The sequence below is a fragment of the Zosterops lateralis genome (genome assembly GCF_965231275.1).
Source record: "Zosterops lateralis genome assembly, chromosome: 11".
Lineage (NCBI taxonomy): Eukaryota > Metazoa > Chordata > Aves > Passeriformes > Zosteropidae > Zosterops > Zosterops lateralis.
This window is the reverse complement of record NC_139771.1, coordinates 17060452-17081052: the sequence shown is the minus strand read 5'-3', so window position 1 is coordinate 17081052 and position 20601 is coordinate 17060452. Positions and strand designations below refer to the sequence as shown.

The window sequence follows — 20601 nt, the reverse complement described above, 5'->3', positions numbered from 1 at the left end:
TTCACCAATTGCAAACGGGCTCCTGAAAAACCAAACTGTGTGAAAAATTCTGGAAAGAAATAGCTTTGTTGTTGTTTCAAAGAATTAGTGAGCCAACAACACAAAGCTTTGGAGGTGGTTACTGGGTTTTTACTGGAGTCTCTACGAGCTATACAAAGTCTGAAGACATTGTACGTACAGTACATCTTTAATAAGAAGGGAGCTCACAGTCTACCAAACTCTGCCAAATAAACTTTTAATACATACTGTACTTCACTCAGTAGTTGTCCATCTCTTCTTCATGGAATATCTAACAGCTCTAAAAATATTTTCTTGGAGGAGGATAGAATTATCATCGTTATATATCAATCAAGTATGGTTAATGAAGCAAAGCCAGCATGCTAGTATTGCACAAGGGGAAAAAGCCTCCAGAACACAAAGTGGAACAACAAATGCCCTCAAAATTCTGCCGAAGGGAACAGGAAGCTCTGGATGCTGCATCGGTAGGATTCGTGTAGCTCTTAGGCGTCCTTGTACCACAGCAGGTTTGCTTTGCCTCTTCACTGCCACATTTCTCTCTCAAACAGGTAGGGAACTTCCAGACCATTGCAAAAAAAAAAAAAAAAAAAAAAAAAAAAGAAGAAAAAAAAAAAAAAGGAAAAAAAATACAGCAGCTGCAGCAAAGTGTGGTACTATTCAATTTCTTGAAGAGTGAGGCTTTTATTTCAAAATATCATATATTAATATATATATATTTCTATATATATATATACTTTAACTGGTATAAAGTAAATTGTAGATCCAAACTTATACTGTTGCTTGTACTTTGCAATCTCAGAAACTTTACCAAAGGAACCACTTTCTTCATTGTTTTTATTTTCAGCTGTCAAAAATCAGGGCCATTATTTCCACCGAATCCTTTCTTTCACACAGTAAAGCCACTGTTGTTTTCTGGTAAACAGTCAAAGTGCAAATAAGAAATCCATTTGGCTTTAAATGCTGAGATGGTTTTAAACTTTCAATACTTTGTCCTCATAAATCATCAGGGCTTTCACTGTCTCCGTGCAGACGTGGGCACTCTGTTAAGTCCTTGGGTGGATCTGCAGTGAGGAAATGGGAAAGAGTCAGTTATGAATAATATGTTATTTTTTAAATATAGTATTTTGGAAAAGAAAGACCCAAAGGCTCTGTGGGTTATAGCTGATTGATATAGCTGAGTTTAAATGCAATACTAGAGGTGTGTGTTTGTTTTAGCTCTGCAGGGGTGTAAAAATATGCAAGAGACAGACCCTGAGCAAGATCCTGCCTCTGCCTTGGGAGATATTGGATGTGCATTAATCACCTGGACATCACAGAATCACAAGAGGTCTTGTTTTGGCAGAGACACCTTCCACTGTCCCAGGTTGCTCCAGGCCTCATCCAACCTGGCCTTGGACACTTCCAGGGATCCGGGGGCAGCCACAGCTTCTCTGGGCACCCTGTGCCAGGGTCTCCCCACCCTCACAGGGAAGAATTCTTTCCTAATATCCAGTCTAAACCTACTGTCTGTCAGTCTGAAGCCATTCTCCCCTGTGCTGTCCCCTGATGCCCTTGTGAAGAGTCACTCTCTATCTTCCTTGTAGAGCCCTTCAGGTAACAAGGACATGCCAGGACAGCTTTGGGCCTGGGGCTCTGCTCATCTCAGGCTTCCACCCTCCCCTTCTTAGAGAGATTCCAGTGATTTCTGCTGGACAAGACAGGCAGGAGTATTCACCCTTCAGGTTTGTTTGGAGCCCCACCAACCCACTTACCCAGAGGGCAGGGTGGTGCCTGGCCAGAGCAGCTGCTCCATCTACTCACCTCAGGTGAGATAACATACCCTGCAACAGACCAAAACCCACCTCCTTTGTGACCACCACCAAAACTGATCTGGGTGCTGCAGTAGTGCTGCAAGAGCAAACACCAATGCCCAGGAGGTTTTTTTTAGGGTGTTGAAATAAGAACAACTGACCAAGAGCAAAGCATTGCTCTCAAGGAAATGCTTTTGTTATGCTTTTGTTTCTTTCCTGGACTGGTACACCCAGATGAACTCCATGAGGGGTTCAGCCTTTTACCAGGCACCTGGGTCAGCAATGAAACTCACATTGACTTGAATGTGATCTGGCTTGGCCATTAAATCAGGGCCACAGATTATTGTCTAAACTCAAGGTGATTAAATGCAGCAGTAAATATTAGAGCAACAGAGATTTACACAAAATCCAGCTGGTTCAAATGGAATGAAACTCTATCCCACCAGTTACAAATGGTTTAAACCAGATTAAACCGGTCAAAACCAGTTCAGACCAAATTAAACTGGTCAAAACAGGATAAAAGTGGTAGAAATCTGTTTAAACCAGTTCAAACCAAATCAAACCTGTCAAAACCAGTTCAAAACTGGCTCAAACGGGTCAGAACCAGTTCAGATGGGTCAAAACTTGGTTAAACCAGATCAAACCAAGCTGTTACTCAAGGCACAGGTTGAGAAACTGGAGAGGGGCTTTGAGCTGACCTCCTCTGCCCAGCTGATCATTAATCATTATACTGATCACATTTATTTCCATGCTCCAGAATATCAGCAACATCCACCCTGAGATGCTGCTCTTCTATTTCCCCTGGTGCCAGCTGCTGTGCTGAAAGTGGCAATGTGACATCTAGCAGGTCCTACTACAGCTCCAAGGGCCCCACATTTTTAAGGAAACCATTGAGATTTCTTAAATAATTATATATATATAAATAAGTATATATATATAAAAATATAAAAATAAAAGGTGACGAGGGATTAAAAAAATGTTGAAACTGCTCCAAAAATTGAATGACAAAATGATTTCCTTAACATGTTTGTCACCTGCCTGACCATCAATAGAAAACAAATCAATTTAAGAAAGCTGTGAGCTTTATAACTTTGGCTTTAAAAACTTACATAGTGAGCGATGCTAAAGGGCTAAGCACAGAAATGAATGAAAAAGAAGGAAGGAAGAATGTGCTGGTAAAGGCTTTACTGAGTCTGTTGTCCACCTCCTTATGACACTAATCAGTATTAATCACATTTGACACCCAAGCATGAAGTTATGCACCACCCTAGAAAAAGATATCTATTGTGTATATCCATGTATTCATAAATATGTATATGTGCTTATATGTGATTTACTGTGGGCCTGGAAGAATCTACTAATGGGTATCTTAACCCCAAGAGTCATGAATGTGAATGTTTTCCTTGCCAGGACAGCAGTTGCCAAACGTAAATGTATTTAGTGTAATGTATTTAGTGTAAGGAAAAGCCTTCATTAAAACAGTTTACAGTTTACAGCCTATGGAGACTTGCTGTAGCTTTCTGCCTAATCACCACAGAGAGAACTGGGATGTTGATTGATTTGTCTTGTTTCTTCTGCTTTCTTAACTTCCTTAACTACTCAAATTAGACACACATGGCCCAATCTTGGAACCTGGATTGTGTCAGGGCAGATTACATTGTGATCTCGTTCTCTGCTGCTGTCTGAATTGGCAAAACAAAGGGGGAAAAAAAAAAGCCTGTTTCAGGATCTGATTATCTGATTGCTTTCATTATTTTATATTTATGTTGCTAGACTTGACGCAGTGCTACGGATTCGAGCAAAGTTTCAGGGTCTAAAAAGTAGAATTTTTCCTTAGAAAATGCAAGAGACAGTTGGGGAGCACATCATGTCACGTTGCCTTTGTCAATTGGGTTCTGTAATGATATTTTAAAGCAACAAAGCAAAATTCTACTGGAAGCAGCACCATAAGGTACTCCCCTTGCAAGCTAATTAAAATAACTCCTGTGGGTAAATGAAGAAATATTTTTTTCAGTTATGAGCACTCACTCTGCAAGTATTTAATTCAAATGAAATACAATAATGCATACTGAATAGATTGGACCATACATCTGCATATTAATGAAGCTGCTAAATTTCTAGCAATCACTTCTATTGCCTAAAACTAGTTTATATGATGAGGACTGGGGGCCTTAAGAGAAGGACAGCTTCACTGGAGAAAGAAAATGCAATTCCTCAATTATATAACTTGTAGGCAGACTGCAGAAGGGCTGAATTATTGTATAAGATACTTCATGTTGCTTCTTAGTTCTTCTACATCACTTTCTTCCATTTTAACTCTCCACTTTCCTCGCTGGAAAGTGATTTTGTGGTCTGGGATTTTCTAATTTCACTGCAAGGCACATTCATTAGAAAACAGCCTTCCAGTGGTGTTGCAGTGGGGAGAGATCAGCTGTGGGCACAGAGAGATTTGCAGGAGCAGCAAAACAGAAAGAAACTGAGTCAAACTGAATCCCAGTTCCCTCCATCCTTCCTCCTTTTCTCTGGGAGGTGACACAGAGATCATATGGATCTTGTTTTTGGGGGCCAACTTACTACTTCCTACAAAGATAACCTCCTAAGTCAGTTGGCGTCCTGATAATTTAATGTGTTGGTGTGGCTGAAGGCTCTGCTCCAGAAATGAGGGTTGCAATATAAATCATTCATCCTGGGGTGGGTCCTATGGAGGGAAAGAAAAGGATTCAGGTGGCATGGGTATCAATTAGGGTAAAATCTCCTCCTTCAACAGAAGGCCTAGAAGACATGACAAATGACTGGAGGTAGGATTGGAGAGAAAGGAATAAATGAGGAAATTACAACACTATGCTGCACATTCCTGTGAATTAGCAATTGGGCATAAGAATTTCTTATCAAATGGGGAAAAAATTCTTGAAAATTCGTTCTTTTTCATTCAAAAGCCATTTTCCAATTCACAGAAAATGAAAATTTATATATTTATAAAAGCATTTGAGTTGACAATTTTCTTGGAAAAAAAAATCAATTGTGGTATGAAAGTTGGTTAATTAAAAGTGTTGAATACGGGTATTGGTGACAGTTTCAAGATGATGGTTGTGAAACAGTCACACAATGCAAAAGAAAACCAGAGTCTGTTTCTGAAAAGCACTTTGATTCCCAAGGTAATATCCTGGTGGAAATTTAGGCAGCTCATTCACACTCTCTCTCTGCCTTTTCCTGGCATGGTGTGGTGAAAGCTGTTGTCAGCTGTTGGCCTGTGTTGCCTGAACCTGCAGCATCTCAAGAGCTTGTCACTAATGAGTTCATGGGGTTGGAGCTGCTCTGAAGTGAAATCTGCAGTGCAAATAGAGAGCTGAGTCCTCTGCTACAAAGCACTTGTACAGCTGCTAATCCAGATGTGGCCTGGACCAGCCAAGGAATGAATATAGGATCCAGCAGATCCCTCTGAGCTAATGTGCTTCCCTTTAGCCACCAGAAAGGGACTCAGTGATGTGCATTAAGGGTATTTTGAGGTGACAATGTAAGAAAGTGACCTGGTAATTCAGCAGCTCCAATCTGCTGGTTACCAAGCCTGGACCCAGCTGACCAGCCTGATCCTTCTGAATTTTCACCAAACTATGGCCAGAAGCACTGTGTGATCATGACAGTGGTCTTTAAGACCTTTACAGCAGGCATGATGATGGAGAAGACATGGATGAGTAATCATTAGTGATTCCCTTTCCTTTTCAGACCTCCTGGGTGCAGACAGAAAGGAGACTTACTCTGGTGGTCTTGATTTTATTGCCAGTCGCACACATCCATCCAGAATTATCAGGCAATGTCTTACATTCCTCTCCTTCTAGGCAGGGCTCCATCTCACACCACCATTTCCCAATCACTATAGAAGCTAAAAGAGAAAAGACAACGTTCACAACTGTGTTACAATGACCAAATCTAATTAAATAATATCTCAAGGGTTTAACACTAAAAGGCAGAGCGTCCCTTCCACTGGAGTTTAGTTGTAAGGATTTCATATTTAATTATTTATTTGGCATCCCATACTGCCTAAGACAGTGCACTGCTTGCCACAGCCTCCTCACATGGGAGATCTGCCCTGCTCCTGAGCTGTGGCTGCAGGGAATGCTGTGGTGACAAAAATTCTGCTACAGACCAAGGGACCAAAGGACCATGAGCCTCACAGCCCCTCTCCCTGGGTGCCGATCTGATCTGCACCAATGTGTACAAGAACAAGGCAAGGCTGAAGAGATTTTCCTCAGAATATTCTCCAGGTCTTTAGGACTTCTGGTTCAGTGTACTCCACATAAAACTATGTCTGCTTTGCTTTCAGGACCTACAGCCAGATATTTTTGCTTTCAGGACCTGGATTTTTCAACCACAAATCTGTCCAGACTTATTTGAACTCATGGAGACTTTTAGCTTTCCCAGTATGCCATCACAGGGAGCACCACAATTAGAAATAGAGGGTAAGGTAACACTGAGCAGCAGCAGAAATTGTTTGTTGAACCATGATTATGAATTTTATAGAAACCAGATTATCTCTAAAAGCAACTTTTAATTTCAAAATATTTAACATTGTAAATAATTGGGCAGTGTTTGGACCCAGTTGTTTGAATTTAATTGGCACATATGTTTACAACCTTGAATGTACCTTAATGAAGTTTCTTGCCTGGGAATTGGTATCTGACTATATCCTTAACTGTATCTTAATGACATTTTTTGTCTGGGGATTTTGATAAACTTTAGCTAACCTTGCAACTGTGACAAGTTGGCTCATGAGTGGCTCTTTCTGTGATTTGCTTTCCCTGGGAAGAATTAATTTCATGGTTGCACTCAGGAAGCCTGTCAAAGCTTTCTGCACAGTCGCTCAAAGAGAGATACTTAACCCATTCATATCATCCCACATGGCTGCTTCAAGCCCACAAAATACCTTTGAAGTAGCTGCTTACCTTATACATATATATTAATATATATAGATATATATACACACACACCAGCAGACTGCCATTCAGCTCTGGAAAATGCCCTCTTGTGCATGCATTGATTTAAGGACATTACAGAGCTTATAATTAAATTCTTGAATATAAAATTGAATAGAATGGTTCAATTTGAGGAACCTTACAATGATCATACAGCTCTCAGTGTTGTCTTTCCTGGTTCTTCCCACAGGTTGCATCTGATTTTTATCATATAATGTATCATTTCTCCATATATACAAGACACAAAAAAAAGTCCTTTACACCTGTGCTGGCAAGGCAGTTTAATGATGCTGTGCACACACCTTTTTCAGAAGGGTATCATTAATGCTGCTAACAGCAGAGAGAAAAGATCTCTCTCTTTGCCATGCATGAAAAGGCGTGAGGGCTGAATCTGTGCTCTAATAATAGATGGTGCAGTGGGCAAACTGAAAAACCATCTCCTGCTGAATGCTGGCCTTCACAGCAATCATCAGAGCACAGCATCCTCAGGATGGTGAGAAGAATCCTGTGACATGGAACCAGAAGTGATGATCATAATTATTTACCAGGAGCATTAAATAATCACAGAGAAGGATCCTGTGGTGTGAGGTACTAAAACCCACAAACATGAATGCCCTGGCCTGGGGAGTTTACAGTGTAAAACAGAGATGTGAGTTGACTGCAGACTGAGAGGCAGCAATGCTGTTCATAGAAATTAAAATGATCTCACGATTTCTTAATGCTGTTAAATACAGCCCAAGTATTCAGACCTTGACCTTGAAAAATAATCAAATGCAAAGTCAGCGCTGAACCTTAATGGCAACTGACTCATGTAGTGAGTGGTGTGTAGGTTTTAGTATATACATATATATTTTTATTGATTTATGATCACAGTGCAATTATACCCAAGTGTTCATCAGTGAGGACCCTCACCTGGGCTGAAGACCAGGCTCCTTTTATAATGGGGGAAACTAATGGGGGAACTTTGCAGATGAAAAGCTCCTCTTTGTCTCTAATGTAAGTAGGCAAAATCCTTTGTAAGTCTGAAGCACTACAAAGCTCACTGTGCTCTAGTCCTCAGCCCCACACCATGGCAGGGGTGTCCAAAACCCAAAGAAAATTACTTTCTTTGAACCTTGTTTTTATGGGTTTTCTCTCCTATTAAGAGCCTTTTAATCTTTAGGACCAGTTGTCTTTCTTGGGTACTGCTGATCCTTTGAGTTCTCCTTTATTTCAAAGTTTTACACCTCCAGCTCTGTTCAAAGAGGGGAGGAAAAAGCTTTAAAATGAATCACAGTTTGCAGCATTTGAGGCTGGGCCCACCTGTAGGAGAAGGGGATAAACCTTCTCCAGGGAAACACGATTCTCTGTGTTTGGTTCTGTCACTTTGAGATGAGCTGAAGCAGCCGGGTGAGAGAGGGAATTGCTCAAATTAAGATGCTCCCCCTCAGGGTGGTTTTGATTCAAGAACTCCCAGATCCCGAGGAACCTGAGCTTCTCAGTGACCCCAACCACTCATTCTGAGTGAGAATTAGAGATTCCTGCTAATCACCAGGCAGCACAGGCTGTGAGTGCTCCCATCATGCTGAATTAGACACCTGTAGCATTCTGGAGTGCTTCTCATTGTGCTCCTCTCACTGTCTGGGGAATACACAAAGCACAAGAGTTTCTTCATGCAAGGCTGAATTGACTGATACAGATCCCCCCTGCCATGGGGAAAGGAAAACAAAGTGGAAAAGAAGAGCTTTGACTGCTCCTGCTTTGCTTGTTTTGTTTCAGTCCCTTTCCCCCCCCCCCCCCCCCCCCATCACCTTCTAGGTTAAATAAGGGATTGTTTATATCCAAACTATTTTCAAGAAAATGTCTCTTTTATAAGAATATTTAACTCTTAATGTATCACCAATAGAGCTGGGGGAAATAGTAACTTTCTTCAGAAAATTCCCAAGGTTTCTTTTTCAGCCCAATTCACACTTTTCTCAAAATCTTTGTTTGCAAAGCCATAGAATGATTTTGATCAAAATATTTAACTTTTGATGTACTTAGTCTGCATGGATTAGCACACACAAAAAGCATTTGGTCGAAACGGCATTTGCAAATCATGGGCTCCAGACAAATAAACTGCAAATAAGAAATCTGAAGATCAGACAGAATACAGGGAAAAAGCAATTGAATAGATCATATTTTCTCATGTTTACACAATTCTATTGCATTTTAAAATACATTTGTTCCCAAAGATAATGCTCAAAGCCTTAGGTGGCTGCAGGGAACTGCCAGCTCAGCTTGGATTCAGCCTTCAAAGTTCATGAGACCCTTTGGAGGTTGCACAAGGGTAGTGACTGTGCTCTGATTTGCTCTCGTGCATCATCTGGAGCACAAAGTTTTGATGCATGAAGGCAGCTGGCTGGGAAAAGTTTTCCCCTTGAATTTCAGTATCAAAATATTCTATTCAGAGGCAGTAGAAACGCACTGAGCACCTTCATATATCTACACCTAAAAGATCAAATCAGCATGGAAACACTAATTGTTCAATCATCTTCATCTTGAGTCAAACAATTTTGGAAAAAATCCACAATCCATTTGATTAAAGCTGACTGTTGCAACTCCTGAATTTATTATGTTTCACATTTCTCAGTCTTCAAGTTCTTGCATTAAACTGAAGCTACTCAGTTCCTCAAAGCCATTTTACAGATGATTAACAGGATGTGGACAGAGAAATTGTGCACACACAGCCCAGACACTCACAGGCAATTGCTTCTGTCATTTTTGCTGCTCCTGTCTGTAGAGAAAATGCCAATATTTTTTGTTTTGCAAATAAAATCCTCCTTAACTTTTCTGCATTGGTATTTAGGAAATTGCTTTAATAATACAACAGAATCTATATGGCAAAAAGTATAAAGACATTATATTTAGCACTGTAACAATAAGATCATCCTCACAGAGTAATAGATAACTTTAATTCATGTTTATGGAATACCCAGAAATATGAAAACAGAGCAAAGTATCATCATGCATTTTTCAACAGTTTAGAGGGAACATGCTATGTATTAAAATGTTCCAAGATTGCTTCTGCAGTTGGCATTATAAAGCCACAGCAGCTCTCTTTTTGCCTGTGATAAAGTGCACACATTTTGTTTATATAGAAAGAGAATACAAAGGAATGGAGATATTAGATTGTGGCTCCTCCTGATCATGGGTGTCATGTTGCTGCAAAGAACAAGAAGCTCATTTTCAAAACCAATGTGACACTCGTTGCAGGATGGGGAAGTTTTCCCTGTAAGCACAGAGAATTCTGTTTTAATCTCGTTTCCACCAGTGAAGATTGATATAAATAAAATTTAAATAGAGAACACATTTCACAGATGTCAGAAGTGAAAAAGACTTTGTCAACTTAATGAAAAGATATCAATTTTCTCCACTTTATTCAATATATTGTGAGTCATTTTCTAAATGGATTAGATTAAAGGAAAGTTCAAACTCCCTGTGAGAGGTTCTTGCTCTGATGGAGATTTTGGCAATAGCAGCAGCACAGAGGTGGGTAAAATCTTTCAAGTAGTTTGTATTTTTTTTTTTTTTTAAGAAGGATATAAAGTAGAATGGGAAAAACTGCAACCCTGTGCTCACCTATTCCTTATACAACAAAATCTCAGAGAATTGAATGAGACATGCAGTTTCTCTTAGTTTATTGGGATGTCATGGGGAGCAGAATGAATTACAGGGGTGGGAACACACTTTCTGGGAGGATGAGAAAACTGGACTGAAAGAAAGTGTCATCTGAAGGGTTATGTATTTCATAAACACACTGAGATAGCAGCCACTCTGGGAGCTGTAGAGAAGTAATCTGATAAGTTAAAGAATACAAATCCAAAACAAAAGATTTCAGGTTGAATATTGCTATCTGGGAGAAATGCAGGATGTTTCCTACAGGGAGTCCAAACTATCAAACTCTCTGCTTTAATTCAATCTTACTCAATTTTAGAAGTATCAATCTAATGCTCCTGCAGAGCAATGCTTCACAGACTTTGATAACAGACCTCTCGTAGCTCTGGGAAAATGGACATTTCTCCTGTTCAAAATACAAGCACAATGCAATCAGCCTGGCAAGTGGTGTCTCGTATCTCTAATTGCCTCAAATTCAGTCTTGCTGAGTTAATTTAATATTTGTTAATTGTAGTAAACATTAAAAAGACATCAACATACTAAACTTCTTTTTTTTTTGAACACTCTGATCTTTGCAGTGTTCTCCAGGTTTTTTTTTTTTTTTTTTTTTTTTTTTTTTTTTTTTTTAGTGTTTTATTGAATCACTGGCAGAATTGAAAGAATTGAAAAATTTAATTTTTTTTTCCATTCAGAGCTCCTGATTCTCCACTGCAAAATATTCAGCAGCTACACTAAGATATTTTTAAGTGTGCATTACTTGTCTGAACAATGCTGTGGGCTGCACCATTAAATATGAAAGGGCAAATTAGATGCAAAGAATCCATGCACAATTTCCTTTTAAGATCTGCATAAACCAGCAAAAAAGGGTGTTAATTCGACAGCATGGGAAGACTCACTAGTGAAAAACCACTTACATTGCCATTTCCTGCCTTACAGTAAGGTAAATTAGGAAAAACGACATAAACATGTTGTGTGCTTCCCTCCTCACAGTGTGACCAACAGAGGTGCTGGTGGTGGGTAATGGCCTGAGAAGCAGAAACTCCCAAGGTTTGTTTAATCCCAGCCCTGCTTCTCACTTTCTCCATTACTACAGGTAAATCACCTCCTTGCTGTACCAGTTTGCCATTTGCAATTTTATTTACTTAGAGGATGAGCTATTCTTGCCATGGTTCCTTGGATGTTGCTCTCTGTCTCTCCTGCCCTGCTGAATTGCATGAGTTTGGGACTGACATTTTTTTTCTCCAACTGTATAGCTTGAAGAATGGGTTTCTCAGGTACTGTGAAAATAAATTATAACATTATAAAATTATGTGAAGTGCTTGCTGCCAGAAGGTCCTCAAGCACATTCCTGCCTTTGAGCTGAGTGGAGATGGTCTGGTAAAGAGCAGATTTCACACAAAAAAAAAGCTTAGATTTTGCCAAGGAATTTCTAGCCATCAATGCTGTTCAGATTGGGAGCATCAACTGCTGCAGCTCTGTCATTTTTCCATGTCCCTTTCTTTGGAGATTACTGCTCAGACAGGTGGCTGAGGGGCTTCCACAGGTGAAGTAGGAGCAGGATTCCTCATGGGCAGAACCTTCACTTCCCTGAGCCCATTCCCAGGTCCTCTGAGCACCTGTGAAGTGTGCCCAGCTGTTCAGGGGTAAAACTCTGGTTTGTTAACCAGGCACACAGATAAAACACCCAGAGTTTAAGGAGAGCTGGAGAATTTGCATAACAATTTTCTGTAGTCAGGAGGGTCTCAGCAGCAGTGACAAGGAAAAGAAATCAAAATGTTTCTTAGCCCCTCACAGTTCAACTTGTGAGATCTTTTCAAAGTCTGGGATTTTAGGAAATGCAAAAATGAAGCCAGCAAGGAGCTGTCAGACTGGAAGGCCTCTTGTGGCACTCCTTGAGGAGATGCCAGTGGGTCCCAGGCCAGTTGTGCTGGCAGCTGGCTCTCAACCCTGTTCTCATTTGATAATCCTGTACCCAAAAAGTGACTAGAGGATTATCAAATCCTTGCACTAGAAGTTTCTATGTACAGTGGTAGGCTTTTTAGAGCTGTAATTATTCCACATTCCACTGAACTCAGACAAGACCAAAGTTTGACACTTTTCTCTGAAAGTCATGGATCATAGTTGATATTCTAACAGAAGCCTCAGCACATTATCTATCAGGAAACTTGATTTCTGCAAAGGAAAGGCAGAGCAAGCCTCGACAAAACAGATTTTTGCAGATATCTGTGGCAGAGAGAAAGGACATAAAATGATAAAATAAATCATGTATGGTAAACTTGTCTCCCCAAAAGTGCATAGAGTATTCTATGACCTTCCAGAGTGCTAGAACACATTTTCTTGGAATTTCCTGAATTCTTGCACTGCAAAATATATCCAAGGCAAGCATCAAGCTGCCAACTTTATTGATAGTTTTACACGTGTGAATTTATTGGTGGTTGACACGACCTCTGTGCAAAGAGAGTGGGGCATTTGAGAGAAATCTGCTGGCACCCGAGTGCTAATGAGGCTGATGAGAATGTGAAATCCAAGATTCAGGGAGATGATGTGAATGCAGGTGACTGAGGATCCCCTTCCCAATCTGTCTGGGTTCTTTTGTAGGTTAGGGAGACCCATTGCTGCTATTTGTTACTGAGGTTTGGAACTGAATCCACCCTTCCCTGCAGAACAAGGCTGAGAGCAGGCTGCTAAAATATTTGTGCAATGAAGCAATGTTATTTGCAGCCTCTTTGAATGGCTTCAGATAGCCTAGTGAGAGCTTAATCTTATTGTTATATATTTAATGAAATGGCAATGAAATGCAACATATTTGCACATATTTAGAAAGACAATGGGAAACTACTTATTCACAGACATGTTTCAGACCAGAGCTGAGGACTGGTGTGCCATCAAAGAATTGTATCTCCATGCAATGGTAATTTTTCAGGAATAATAATTCATTAATAAAGTAAATGGATGAGTTGAAATGCAGAGAGAGAAGTGCCAGGCTGTGAGATAAAGATTAGAGGGGTATAGAGAGTTTTGTGGGTGGCCTTGCAGTGCTGTTCCTCCAGTGGCTGCTGGGACCCTAAACCATATACATAAAAATATATATATATGTGTAAACCAAAAATCTGTGTTTGGTGTGTGATCCAACAGTTACTGGAGAAACAGGGATAAAAACTCCTCAGTTTTTGCAGACTTCAGATCAAATCTGGTGTCTGTAAAAGCTGCCATTTGCTCAAACCTGAGTTCCTGTGCTGTGGGTGTTGGATTTGGGGATGTGGAAGGGAAAAGCTGTGAAATGGGCTCGGAAGGGTGAAAGTCTATCAAGAAATTTTGACTGAATATTGTGCCAGAATCACAGCCTAGCAGCAAAGCACTCTATGAAAGAACAGTGGAAATGAATAAATTATATAACTGTAATGCATTTATAAGGCATAACAAAGCATGCATAATATATTGGAGGGTTATCAGTTATGAAATTAAATTCTGTTGTACCACTTGGGCAGAAATTGTGTAGGGTTTCTCTCATTAACAAACTCCTGCTAACAGAGAAGATTCCTCTAAATAAATATACAGAGAAAATGTTTCCATTGAATTTACAGAAATTAATAAGATGTAATGTGATTATGTGTCATTAGTCAATGAAAAACACCTTTTTTGTGTGTGTGTGTGTTTGTGTGTGTATGCTTTTCCAGTGAAAAATGTTTTATTCTTTTTAAAATGCAAGCCATTATGTTGTCTCTCTCTTCCTCTATGAAAGCTACTAAGTTCTTTGTGCCTTACAGACCTGTGGCTTGAACTCCAAACTCAGAAAATGCTGAAACCTGTGGCTGAGATTTCAAGTGTCTCTGCAGCAGTGGGTGCTATCAGATGTGTGCCTGCTGCTGGAGAAAGCAAGGGAGGGCAGGAAAAGTGGCAAAAGAATTGAAAATATGAAAGAACCTGAGCAGTAAAAGGGTGAAAGAGAGCAGGTTTAGATTTGATATTGAGAAAAAATTCTTCCCTGTGAGGGTGGGGAGGCCCTGGCAGAGGGTGCTCAGAGCAGCTGTGGCTGCCCCTGGATCCCTGGGAGTGTCCAAGGTCAGGCTGGACACTGAGGCTTGGAGCAGCCTGGGACAGTGGGAGGTGGGACAGGATGGGCTTTAAGGTCAATTCAACCCCAAACTTTTCTGTGATTCTATATTTCTCCTAAAATCTGCATGTCTTTGGGAAAAGAGGCTGCTAAGACGTACATGAAGCCATCTGCTGTTCTCCCCTTAAGAAGGATAGAAAGAGGATCATAATCAGCCCTGGAAGATTCCTGGAGCAAAACCCCCGGGAAGGGTGGGAGCAGCCCTTTGCTGCTGTCTGTACCCACCAGATAATTTCAGTCCAGCTGCAGAAATTTGTTTATTCAGACCTCCATCAACCCAAACCCACTCTGCAGGGGGTCAGTGCCCTGTGCTCTCATTGCAGGGATGATTCCATGTGGAAGGAAAACTAAGTGAGGTTTTATTGTTCTAATGATGGCACTCTGAACTTGCACGTGGTGTTTGCTGCTTTATGCACAGTGGTGCTGAAAGGCAGAGCCTGCAGATTTCTCGAGGAGGTAGTTGAGTTAACTTGCAATTATCTCTGCTAGGAAAAGACAAAAAGGTCCAAATCCTCTTCCATGAACTGGGATTTGCTGTGGTATAAATAACACACCTTTAGAGCACTCGTATCTCCACAGTCCAGAAGAGAACCTTTTAAAACCTGTGTGGAGGAAGTTGTTTTCAAAGGTCAAGTTAAATGAGCCAACTGGCACTACACAAGGTAATTACTGATTTATTAAAAGTGCTGTATTCATTCAGCTATCTTTGTTCTGTGATGTAAGACAAGTCTAATTTTGTTTCAAAGATTAAAGGAACATTTGTTTTTTTGTAAACAAATCCCTAGCTGCTCTTACAAATTACATCATGCATAATCTTGACATGATAGATTGGGAGATATTTCAGTTGCAACAATGCCAGTGCCAATGGAACAGGAACTGCGAGACTGAGCAAAAATTGATGAATTGAGCACAGGATATTTTGTATTTCATATCATAGCTTAATTACTGCTTCAATATGCATGGAATATGAGAACTAACTCAATTATAGAAGCTTATCAGCAAGACTTATAAACAGTGAAATTCGTGTGTGGATATTAAACTGACCTTAACTGACAAGCTTTCCTTTGAAATTATGTTTTCCTTCAGTGCTCATAATGCTTATTTACTCTGAGACCTTTTACAGAGCTGAGAAGTCTTTTAATGGGCACTTGAAATTTCATGGCCACGCTGCTGTTGGCTCTGCTCATGCCTTTTTGCCTCTGTTCAATTTAACTCTGAGTTGTATTATTTTAAAAGATCAAAATTCACTACCACCCACAGTGATATTTTTTATCTCTTTTTTTTTTTTTACCTTGGAAGAAGCCCTGGATTTAACTTCCTCTATGTAACTCTTTGCTACTAATAATTTATACATTGACCTTACCCTGTTGTTCTTAGAGGGAATAATCCTGAATTTATACAAGGATTATTATTTCCATTGTAATGCACAAGATGTGCTCTTGAAAAAGCAAGAAGGTGGAAGGAGCTGTGAGCCTCAGACTCCAGATACTCCAGGAATCTCGTACCCCCTCTGCTCAGGTGATTCCCAGCTATGAAGCTGTAAGCTCTGTTCCCATCACTACAAGAGAGAGTTTGTTTTTCACAAACATTTGTCCTTGTTCTACTTGATCTCATTAATGCTCATACAAAATGAATGTACGTGGAGCCTGAGCGTGCCCAGCGCGAGCTCTTTACAATTATGAGCATGAATTAGTGGAAAAAAGGGTTTGCAGGATGTGTTCAGCTCTGCCAGTTGCAAAATGTATGCAAGCAGGAGCCTTCCAAAGACAAATGGCTAAACAAAGACCCTGGGAATTGCTGTAGCTACCAGAAAACAAAACAGAAAACTTTAGATGAAATTTTATGATTTTGTATTTTTTTACTTTTACAATACTCCCTTTCTCCATCACTTTAAAGCACTTTAAGACAGAACAAGGGTGAAAGATCTGTGTTTTCTTTCTAAATATTAATTCTCAAAAATACCTGATCAAATAGGGAGGATAATTGCCTAGTGAGCCCCCTAATTCTGGGTATTATGTTGCAGTTCTCAGACATCATATTTCTGATTTTCAGCTTTAATAGTGATCACCAATAGAAGAGAAAGTGGATGAACAAGAGAAGCAGGTTGGTGAAAAATGCTGGGAAAGCTGTAAAGACTGGCTGTGTGCAACTGATGTGACCTGTCGTTGCTCAGAGAGCTGAGCCCATCTCCACAAGTTTGATCAAACATCACCTCAGGTCACATCCTGAGGCTTTACAGCAGGAGCATCTCCTGGTCCATCCTGCACGACCACAAAATGACTTTATCAATCCTGGGATCCGTGTGCCCACCTCATGAGGTCCTGGAACACAGGACAGTTAAGAAAGAAGCACAGGGTGAAGGGGTTCATCACCAGACATCTCTTTCTATTTAATCAATTTAATTATTATTTTATTAGGTGCATTTCTGGCACCTGCCACTTATAATGTGCAATGTCCTTGACGGCCAGACATGACCATGTGCACTGAGAATGGGACCTAAAATATGGGAATGTCCACAAAGTGACCCTTACCCACCAACACTGCAAAACTGAGAGATCCAGAGGAAGCTTTCTTCCACCCAGAAAAGAATTTCCAGAAAAAATTATTTGTAGTTTTTTGCTATTTTGCTGCTTCAGAATATTTCATATTTTTCTAAAATTATATATATTTAAAGATACATTTAATATAATTTTTAATATTTTATATATTCTTATTATAAAGTGCCATAATTATATAAAACTATATATTTATATAATTTTATTCTTACATTTAATTTTAATATAATTTTATATAAATTATATATAATATATCTTTAATATAATTTTATTTTTATATAATTTTCCTATGATTTTTCTATAATTTTATATTTTCAATAAATATTATTATTACATTATATTATATTATACTATATTATTAAGTATATATATATATTTATATTATTTTCCAATATAATTTTTTTTCCATTTTATTTTCTATAAGAACTCCCCTTGCACTGCTCAGGTTGATCTGCCACAGACTCTCAGGGCTGATATTCTTCCCAGCACCACTTAGAGTATCTGACTTCTGATTTGATCAATCGATCAGTGTGTGAGTGATTCCTCCTGTCCCTTGCCTCAGGCCTGTCCTCAGCACCAATCCTTCCCTTCTGTCAGTAATTCAGTCTCCACACTGGGATCCCAAAGCTGAGCTGGAAACTGGTGGCTCTCCCATCATACTCTGAGCACAGCTAAAGGAATGGTCCCATACTCCATTGTGTCACATTTAGTACAAACACACCTAAGACACAAATGTTGTTATCTCACTTTGACCTTTAGGTGCTGATTTTTATGTTTTTTGCTGCTACTTAGACAAATTTCTGCTCTCCCAGACCTTGTGATGACAGGCAGCTGAAAAGGCTTTCTCACAAAAGGCAATCATCAGAGTTCTTTAATTTAGCTTTCAATGAAGGTAGAATATAATAATTTATTATGAGCTTCTTTTGCATGGGCTTCCTCAAATATTTATAAACGCATTTAAATAATTAATACAGGAGTTTTAATAAACTGTTTATATTCACAAAAGGAATGTAATTTGCAGAAAGGACAGTTCAGGTGCTAGGAAACATGGGTAGACCACATGAATTAAAAATCATGGATTGCATCAGAAGTTTTTATGACCTTTTTACAAGTTGTCTGAGTTTGCATTCCTGGAGTGAAAAAATGCTTCTATTGATCTGGATAAGCTGTGCACTACACAGGCTATTTTAGGGAGGGAAAAAGAACAACTTTCTATTAACTTGGGGATTGTCAAAGAAACAAAATATATTATGTTAGATGTGTCACCATAAGTCTCCTTTCTCCCCCTTTTTCTTTTCTTTTTTTTTTTTTCCTTTACCTTTTTTAATTCTTTTTATTTTTCCCTTTTTTTTTTTTTTTTTTTTTTTTAGAAATTGTTGCTACACACTATTTTCAGGAAAGAGAAACAAATTTTTTAACCATTGTTGCATGTTTGCATTTATCACTAGGGCAGGCCATTATTTAATCAAGCATAAGCTATCTAAACCAGCCTGTGATCATCCTAATATGAATAATAACAATAAAATCCTGTTAACAAAAGCAATTACTTCACAGGAATGCAGCCAGTTAGAGCTTTCCCAGCCTGCCTGGGCATCACTGACGTCCTCTCTCCACCTCTGGAGCTGAGTTGAGCACACAGCTCGTGTCAGATTCCAGTCACTGAGTGTTGAAGGGGAGGAACTCTGTCTCCATCTGTTTTCTCCCCAGATCCCATTCCAATGGGATGTGTTTTTTTTAGCTTGTGCTGGGGTGGAGAGTCCCTGAGCTGAGCAGGTGTCCTGGCATGGCAGGGCTAAGGCTGAAGAGAAAATCTTCCCTTCCTTCTCTTCCTGAGAAACCAGCCTGGACTGATGCTTGACTTCTGTCCTATGACCTTATAGCACCACAAAAAAAAAGAGGGATTATTACATTCCATCCTTTAGCTGATGAGTAATTGCTATGGCTGGCCCAAGGCAGGGCTCTCAACGTGTGTGTGGGAAGGGCTGCATTTCATCCTGGTTTTCATCATCATTTATCCTCTTCAAGGTCACTTTTAAACTTTGCATGAAGCACCTGAGTGCAAGGAGCTGCTCTTGCTGAGGCAGGTCCACCAGCTCCTGTTCTGGTTCTCCCTTATTCCACCTGCCATCCCTCTGAGACACCAACCACTCCCACTAAGTCAGGCAGCATCAACTCAAAGTCATGAACACAAACTTTTCATGCAGGAATAGGAGGAGGAAAGGAGGCAGACTTTTCCCCTCTCACCTCATCTATGTAAACACTAAAAACCCTTCTACACCATCACGTTTAGAAAGGCAATCACAGCTATTTCAAACACCAAACAAACCCGAGCTTATCTTCTAACTTCTTCTGCTATCTTAAAACTCAGGGGTGCACTGTTCTGCAAACACCTCCTCTTTGCATAAAGCACTAACAATCTCTGGCTCCAGCCCTGGAGAGAGCACTGGCAGCCAAAGCAAGGCAGATAGCAGGGAAGGAGAGCAAAGTATGCAAATTTCACTGGGCACACTGTAATTACTAATTCATAGCAGAACTGATCACAGTATTTCACGCTTATCCCATGTAATTCAGTCACAGCAGTATTCATTTTACTATTAATTTTAATAGAATAATTACCTTTATAAAGAAGAAAGAAACTACTGTTAGAGGGTCAGATCCTCAGGTGGGGAAGATAGGGTGATTTATACTAGCTTGATGAATTTTGTAATCTCCCTTTTCCCTTCCTTTGAAAGGAATTCAGTAATTGAGTAGTTTCCAGCCTTACCGAGATAATCTGTGCTAAATGAAGCAAAATAAGAAGAAATGGGGAAGCAAAGAGGTGCAAACACTCGATGGTAGAATTTACATATCTGCATTTGAATGTTTATGTGTGTGCCTGCCTGGCAGACACACAGACACAGGCACACACACCTGCCTAAACACCCAGACCCCAATTCATTCCCAACAGAGTCTGGCAGCAGAAACAGTTCCCATAGTGACACACAGTGCTGAATTTATCATGCTTTGTGTCCAGACTCTGCTCTGCAAAATGGCAAAATGTTGGGGTTCTGAGGACAACCTGTTTGAATATGAGCAGACAGAAGGGTTTAGAGTGAGGGGTGTATTAATGACCCACAAAACAAGGAGCAGGCAGCTGTATTATTATCTCAAGAACCCAGAGAGGTATGCAAATCACTTAAAATTTTGCTCTTTGCTCTAGAAAGTTTTGATAGGAATACTTCATAACCTGCAGCTGCCATAGTTCATCTATTTTTAAGAATAAGCTTAGACCTCACCCCGCTGCCACTTTCTGCCCTCAGAGCAATTCTGTCTTTCCTCCTGTTTTTCCTGACATTTTTGTTTCCTTGTCCTTTTTATTCATTCTCCATGCTCATAGGAGCAGATCTGCCTTTTGTCTGGAATGGTGTGTCAGAGAGGAGGCAGAAGTTAGAATTTGCCACCAGGAGCTGCTGAGCAGCTTCTGCATCTGCCTCTGGCCCATTAAGCATCTTCAGCTGCTGTAATTTAGATACTTCAAG

General features: G+C 39.9%; 1 protein-coding gene across 1 annotated transcript in view; it reads right to left on the bottom strand.

The window, feature by feature from the left end:
- Nucleotides 1-221: 221 nt before the first annotated feature.
- TAFA1 (TAFA chemokine like family member 1) overlaps nt 222-20601 on the bottom strand; it is a 216261-nt gene continuing 195881 nt past the window's right edge. The window contains exons 4-5 of the mRNA XM_083869786.1: nt 5564-5688; nt 222-1079 (exon numbers count right to left, since the gene is read on the bottom strand). Of these exons, the coding sequence (XP_083725912.1) occupies nt 1062-1079; nt 5564-5688 (143 nt within the window). The 3' untranslated portion in view covers nt 222-1061. The remainder of the gene's footprint in view (nt 1080-5563; nt 5689-20601) is intronic.